Source organism: Mus caroli, chromosome 7, assembly GCF_900094665.2.
Source record: "Mus caroli chromosome 7, CAROLI_EIJ_v1.1, whole genome shotgun sequence".
Taxonomy (NCBI): domain Eukaryota; kingdom Metazoa; phylum Chordata; class Mammalia; order Rodentia; family Muridae; genus Mus; species Mus caroli.
In genome coordinates, this window is record NC_034576.1 from 129,360,190 (window position 1) to 129,367,946 (window position 7,757).

The following is a 7,757-nucleotide window of genomic DNA, read 5'->3' on the forward strand; positions in this document are numbered from 1 at the left end:
TATTTACTACTAGCAGGCAGTGACAGAAAAAAAAAAAAAAAAAAAAAAAAAAAAAAAAAGAACTAATAGCCACAATTTTACTGGAATATTCTTTCATGAAGTTTGATAATGGGCACCTAGAGTAGAAATATACATAATGTATATTATGCATGTACATTTGTTATGTATATGGGTGTTTTGCTCACATGTACATCTTTGTACCACCTGCATGCCTGCTGCCCATGGAAGCCAGGAGGCACTGGATCCCCTCGTTCTGGAGTTACTGAGAGCTGTGATTCATCACATGGGTGCTGGGAATCAAACCTCTGGAAGACCAGCCGATGCTCTTAACAAATAAACCATCTTTCCAGCTCCGTAGGACAAAATTTAAAAAGTTGTTTGAAAAACATCTTCCTCTGTAGCCCAGGCTGGCCTGAAGCTCTTGGTGGCCCTCCTACCTCAGTTTCCCAAGTCCTTGTGTTATAAGCATGAACCACCATGGCTGGATCAATTTAATAATGGTGTCTTCTTAGTTACTTTCCTATTGCTATGAAGAGATACCATGGCCAAGACTACTTAGAAGAGTTTGTTGGGGGCTTGCTTACAGTTTTATTGAGTCCATGGTCATCATGGCATGGAGTGTGGCAGTAGGCAGGCAGGCATGGCACTGAAGGTACAGACAGCCTACATCTGCTTTGCAAGCAAGAGGCAGAAAGAGCCAAGTTGGAATTACATGGGCTTTTGAAACCTCAAAGCCCACCCCAGTGACACACCTCTCCCAACAAAGCCACACCTCTTAATCCTTCCCAAATAGTTCTACCAACTGGAGACTAAGTATCCAAACATATGGACCTATAGTTGTCGTTCTCATTCAAACAAATGGTTCAAGTGCTTCCACTATAAGCCTATGGAAAACTGTGGGATTGATTAGTGATGTCTGGCATGTGCTGGGAAGCACATTATAAACACTGGACACAGTAAAATTGCTTAGTGTATTTAAGTGTATGCAGTAGAAAGCGATAAGGTCTTAACTAGAATCTTATCGCACTCTCTCAGACAAGGCTTGCTCTCAGATTCATCATGACAGTGTGTTCTTGCCCTTAGATCTGCATTCAAGACCTCATCTCTCCTATCAATGTCTCTCTGAATTTCTCTCTTTTGGAGGAAGAAGGAACACCAAAGGACCAAAAGGTGGTAAGACTAATGGAGGAATGGATGTTTAAGGGGAAGACTGGAAAATCTGCTTAGCAATAGTAAAGCTAATATGTTTTACTTAAGCAGGAAGTGAATCCATAGGAGTTTGTATTAAAAGCAGCTTTGGAAAGAAGGTGAGCCTGAGGTGGCTCTGAGGGCTCTGAGGAAGAAGAGATAATGGGTGGAGTCTGGAGGGCCCCTTTAGTGAGCCTGTTCCAGGTCCCAGCTGGGCATCAGCTCTAACTCTGTTACATACCAGCACTGCACACACCTACATTCCAGGGAGAGAGCCTCAGAAGGCTTAGCTTTGAGGCAGGGGTCTGTTCCTTGTTGTTGCTAACACAGAGCCTCCTCTCTCTTGTGAACACAATACCACATTGGGATGCTATAAAACGAATGGGGGATATCTATCCTAATTCCCAGGGTCAGACACTCCCTGGCAGTGCCAGAGAATGGTGTTCTCTTTTAAAATTCTTGACAATAGAAGGTGGTTGGACTGATGAGAGGAAACAGGGTCAGGAGGGAGGAACGTGGCCTGGAAACCTGACTGTGGACTTTCCTGGCAAAACTTCCATGGGTTCCATCCCCACCCATGGGGAGACTCTTCCAGAGCTGGAGGACGATTCCTGTATGGTGACCATCAAGCCCATTCTGTGCCTTTGGCATCGTAGGATGGGTGCACCCCGCCTGCACTCCTGCCCTGCACTCCTGGGATTTGGAGATAAGGGCAGTGTGCTTACAAGAAGTGAGCACCCTCTTCTGGCTGCTACAGATGACTTGAATGAAGTTGACTGGGGCACATTCTGTGCTGTGCCACCTCTGGGCACTTGCTGTGTTGTGGTTCCTACATGTGACCCTGCTCTGGAGGGGCTCACAGCTGGCTGCCCGAGAAGCCACAGTTGCAATCCTCTTCAATGGTGCTGCTGTTAAATTGGGGGCCAGTAATCTATGCCAGAGATCTGAGAGGGTAAAACAAGCCTGCCCATAGAGGTGACCCAGAGGTCCATAAGAGGACAGGTAAGGGTTGAGAAAGACGATCATGTGGTGTAGGCAGAAAAACATTGGAGACTCTGGGGTGATGAGGTCAGAAGGGCTTAGTGTCTAGCTATTAGACATTGCGGAAACATCAAAGAATTTTCACGAGCTTAAATTTTTTCGTGTTCATTATTTTAATTCATTAATTTTGAATGTGTGTTTTGCCTGCGTGTTTGCATTTGCACTACGCACGTGCCCATGGAGGTCAGAAACAGCATCAGATCCCCTGGACCTGGAGTTTGGGTTACCCTGTATATGGGTGCTGGAAATTGAGTCCAGGTCCTCTGGAAGAATGGGCATCCATCTCTTAGCTCCTTCAGGGTGTTTTTTGTGTGAGTGGCAGAAACCCAGTAAGACCTGCCCGATGTAAGCAAGAAAGGCAATTGACTGACCCAGCCTAAGGCACAGGTCTGGCTTTATATGTTCTGTATTCAGATACCTGTACAAAGGCATCAAGAGCCTTTTTCTCTCCTTCTCTTTCCTTCTGTCCCTGCTCTCTCCTTTATATACCCCAGACTGCTCTGGAACTTTCTATGAAGCCCAGGTTGTCTTGGAACTTCTGGCTTACCTGCTTCCATCTCCTGAATCCTGATTTCAGGCACGGGGCCTGTGCCAAGCTCAGGAAGCCTACTCCATAGTTCATGTAGCTTATTGTCCTTAAATCAGTACCTCTGTCAGACCTCTGACAACCAGGTAGAGACACCTTCCCTTTGTTGTGACCTAGTCATATCCACACCGCTAACCCAATGCCAGAGACCAGGCCTTGGTCATATGCCATGCCCCGTATGTATGGGGCAACCAAAGCCCTCTGGGGTGGGACCAGATATTTAGGAGAGGGGAGAAGACATTGTTGCCTTCACATAGACAATTAAGCAGCTGGTTCCTGCACTGATGTGGGATGCACTGCAACAACAGGAACCTGGAGGGAGGAAGGACTGGGTAAGAGTCAGGCTTGAAGCCAGGCACTCTGTGGGAGTGGGGATGGGGGATGCATTAAGGGAAGTCTCTAGAGGCAGGATAGCTGGGGACTTGAGATGTGCAGAGAGGCAGAAGGCAATGGCCATTTGTCATGTGCATCTGGGTGGGTGATGGCTCTCCACTGCAGGGAGCACTAGAGGGAGCACAACTGTGTCAGGTAAGGGGACTTGAGAGTTCAGCCTTAGAATGTGTGGGATCTGGGTTCTGAATCACCCAAGAGGCAACTAGAGCTGTTCTAGGCAGGGCCTAGATACCTGCTAGGCCTACTCAACTTCAAACCAGAGAGGTTTACATTAACACTGGCTATTTGAATGTTTGTTGTTGTTTGTTTGGGGAAAAGGTTGTCTGGAATGCTTAATAATCCTGCCTACTTCCGAATTGCTGGGATTACAGGTATGAGCCATCACACCCAGCTAAGAGTGACATACATCAAAAAAAAAAAATCTTGTATTACAAATATTGATTGGTTGATTGTGTGTGTGTGTGTGTGTATGTGTGTGTGTGTGTGTGTGTGTGTGTATAATTTGTAAGAGTCTGCTCTCTCCTTCCATTGTGTGGGAAGTCTTTCTCCTGTATGAGGCAGGAGGAGACTGGCATGGCTTCTGAGATTCTAAATCAGGAGTCAACAAACCAAAGAGTACATGCCTTTTGCTTTTAGATGTGTGGATTCTGTGGTGGACACATCTTGTGCTCAAAGATGCCTGGGGTGTAGCTATCAAATCTGTGCACCTGGCCAAGGAGAACGGAGCAACACACACAGCTTCCCTTGAAGAATATTTCCTTAAAAAGCTACATAGCACTTTTACTGATGTCCCAGGGATTAAAATGTAGTCACCATGATCACACTCAGCTGCAAGAAAGGCTAAGAAAAGGAGTCTAAAAACTGAAGATGTTTTTTTGTTTTGTTTTGCTTTGAAGTGGAGACTGTTTTAGAGGCAAGAGGTGAGGACCCCTGTGTAGGTGCTGCCTGCAGTCGCTGCCTCCTCCTCTAACGGAAACCCAGGACATCAGGACCTGGCACCTGAGATCACAGTCAATATCAAGAACACCTTCCTGGGAAATGTCATTAGTTCTGGGTCTTATGAAATGAATGAATTAGTTGTGTGTGTCGGTGGTACTGATATGGTCAAGGGAGATGGGAGACAGACCTCGCTTCTTTCAGAAACACAGCTGAGGAGGTCAAGGCCCTGGATTGCATGTGGCTCATGGTTGCCTGGGTAGTGAAGCATCTGTGTGAGTGCTGAGGTGGATGGAGAGCCATCAGCAGAGAGCACCAAGACTTTCTCCACGTAAAGACGAGTCTGGAGGCTGGAGTCTTCCCAAAGATCCCACTGTGATAACCTGTGAAGACCTTCCAAGGTTCCACTGCCTTTAGAATAGAATCTCAGTGCCCCAGCATTACGCATAGAATCTCAGCGCCCCAGCATTACGCATAGGCTTAGTGGAACCTGAACTGTGTTCTGACTTCTTGATCCTTCTGATGGACTGCGCTGGGGCTAGACCTGTTCCCTGGGGGAGGTGGGGGTGCGTGTGGCAGGAGGCACAGTCTGTCACGCCTCAGGGCCTATGTATCCTCTGAACTTTTTTCTCCATTTTCTTCACCTGGCTTCCTCTTACTGTTTTAGTGCCCTAGTAGGCATTCTGTGATGGTAACAAATACTCAGATGATCAAGTTATAAAGAAGAAAGGTTCGTTTGGACTCATGGTCTCATGGCTATAGTCTGTGATCATCAGTTTTGTTGCTTTAGACCTGTGACAGGTGCATATTATGGTGGGGAGTGCATTGTAAAGCTACTGACCCCCATCACCGTGGCTGGGAAGTAAAGGGAAAGGAAGGAAGAATTGGGGTGCCAGTGCCAACTTCAAGGACACACCTCCAATGACCTAACATCCTCCAACTACGAGTTAGCTCTTAGTTAGGCTCTGCCACCATCCAATTACAACACAAGGCTGGGACCAGGCCCTGAACACATGCAGAGGTGGGCGTTCTAGATCCAAATAGGGCAGTGAGTGGGGCTGCCATTGCTTCAGGACACGTTGCTTCAGGACACTTCATATCTGGGTTAGGAGTCTTTTCTCCGTGCTCTGAGGCATTCCTGTACTGTCACATCATTACCCCTCACCCACTGTGGACATTGAGTTGTCGTCATTCCCTCTGTGCCTATTTTACATGCTGATGTGTTACCAAGTGCCCAGAAATGAGGGTAGGGTGGGGGCTGGTCTGCCAGAGAAGTTCAGGAAGTGCTGGGGGAAATGGCATTGAATTCCTAGGAGCTGGAGAGCAGGCCTAGGAGGGTGGGGGATGGGCAGAGGCAAACCACAGAAAAAGGGCAGGCAGGGGAGGCCAGATGTTGAACAGCCAAGAGCTCCTGCCAAGGGTGGAACTGTAGGTTGCTTTGTCTCAGCCCAGATACCCATTGTGTAGCTGTCACTAGAGAAGGGCCATGTACCTGGACATGTATGGGTAAGGGTGTAGAAAGACCACAGTCATCCCAGCTGAGCCCAGAGTCTCTCTTGTGCCATCACAAGACCTTCTCACTCACCTGAGCACCCTGTCTTCACTCCTCCATGCTCAACAGGGCAGGGCCATGAAGCCTATCTTGAGACCTTCAATCCATGCAGTGACTAAGGAGGTAAGAGGAGAGAGAGGCAGACAGGTGGGCCTGGGGACCCTGTCTGGCTCTGCTGGGTCCGGGGCCTAAGCCTCCTTCCTGGTTCCTTCTTGACCTTTCAGATCCCTTTTGAGAAGAACTGCGGTGAAGATAAGAAGTGTGAGGCAGACCTGGCCCTGTCATCCCCTACCAGGTCTGTAAGCCTTTGTCCCTTGACGCCTGCCCACCTGGCTCCAGTTTAATTCCATCTTCCCTGCCCACCTGGCTCCAGTTTAATTCCATCTTCCCTCCGTAGCTGCCAAGTATATTGAGACAGTGTCAAAAGGCCCTTCACCAGTGGGCTGTGTCCACTAGGAGGGGCACTTCCCTCTCTGACAAAGGCAGTCATTAGCAGAGCCTGCGTTGGGGTCGTGTTAAGGACTCTGAGCTGAGCATTTTAACTGTTGTTTGTGGTTGGCCTGTTCCCTCATCTCTGAAGTCTTCACCTTGATGCTGTTTCCTGCTGTCATGGCCCCATGATTCTGATCACCTCCCAATCCCCAGATCTGGAGTCCTGCGTCTGATGTCCTCTGCCAGCCTTGCTGTGGAGTGGACACTGAAGAACTCTGGGGAAGATGCTTACTGGGTGCGATTAGACCTGGACTTCCCTCGGGGACTCTCCTTCCGGAAAGTGGAGATGCTTCAGGTGAGCCCCACTGTACCACCTGCCTGGGTAGTTTCCTGCACTGGCTGGCGTCCCCACAGGGCACTTTGGGTAGCCTGGATTGCTGGAGTGGGTGGGATGGCATCAATGTGTAGGGCTCTGAGGGTCACATCTGCATCCCAACCTGGAGAGAGAGAGAGAGAGAGAGAGAGAGAGAGAGAGAGAGAGAGAGAGAGTCTGGGACATTGGAATAGGGCTGAGGAAATGGATGGCACGGTCAGTAGGTAAACAGTTTATGCTGCACACATGAAGACCTGAGTTTGGAAACAGGGTCTCATTATGTAACCCTGGCTGGCCTGGAACTCATAAGAGACCCACCTGCCTCTGCCTCCCGAGTGCTGGGGTTAAAGGTATGAACCATTATGCTTAGCTAAAGTAATGAATAAGTAAGAAGGAAGGACATAGAGAAGAGTGCAGGCACGAGGCTCGAGGGTGGTGTCTTTGGCACACTTGGAACCGTGCAGTTTCTTTCCTCCGATGGCTGGCATGCTTTCAAGCAGCGCTGTGCATTGTTTTGAGTAGACCCTTAGGGGCTGCCGCTTTCAGAGTGCTTGCCTAGCACGAATGAAGCCCTGTGTTTCTCTCAGCACTGAATCCAGCAGGGAAGGGTGGTACCTGCCTGTAACCCCGGCACCGAGGAGGTGGCTATGGGGGTGTGGGATGGAGGGTGGAAGGATGGGGGGAGTCCAGGCTGGCAGGTTAGAAGGTCAAGCTCTCCTTGGCTACATAGTAAGTTTAAGACTAGCCTGGAATCCTGAGACCCTATCTCCAAAAGGACAGAACTTTTACTTTCAAATAATGTTTTAAAAATCATAAGGAGCCACCATGGAAACGTACAAATTACAGAGAAGTTCAAAGGGTTTATATGGAGAGCTCAGCAATTACTACATGTCTGTCTGTCTGCATGTATGTTTGTATTTTGCCACACTGACAAGTGAATCTAGGGCCTTGAACAAGCAACCTTTTGTTTGTTTGCTTGGGTTTTTTGAGACAGGATTTCTTAGTGTAGCCCTGGCTATCCTGGAACTCACTCTGTAGACCAGGCTGGCCTCAAACTCAGAGATCCACCTGCCTCTGCCTCCTGAGCGCTGGGATTAAAGTCTTGCACCACTGATACCCAACTGTTTTTTGTTTGTTTGTTTGTTTGTTTTTGTTTTTTTGTTTTGGTTTTTCGAGACAGGGTTTCTCTGTATAGCCCTGGCTGTCCTGGAACTCACTCTGTAGACCAGGCTGGCCTCGAACTCAGAAATTCACCT

The 7,757-nt window shown here is 48.4% G+C and overlaps 1 protein-coding gene across 4 annotated transcripts in view; it reads left to right on the plus strand.

Moving 5' to 3' along the window:
- Nucleotides 1-7,757, plus strand: part of Itgal (integrin subunit alpha L) — a 38,191-nt gene that overhangs the window by 20,197 nt on the left and 10,237 nt on the right. For 2 of the 4 annotated variants that reach the window (XM_021169190.2, XM_021169192.2), the window contains exons 18-21: nucleotides 1,084-1,173; nucleotides 5,766-5,819; nucleotides 5,921-5,991; nucleotides 6,342-6,483. In XM_021169190.2, the coding sequence (XP_021024849.1) occupies nucleotides 1,084-1,173; nucleotides 5,766-5,819; nucleotides 5,921-5,991; nucleotides 6,342-6,483 (357 nt within the window). The remainder of the gene's footprint in view (nucleotides 1-1,083; nucleotides 1,174-5,765; nucleotides 5,820-5,920; nucleotides 5,992-6,341; nucleotides 6,484-7,757) is intronic. The other 2 variants (XM_021169191.2, XM_021169193.2) reach the window with 1 other exon arrangement.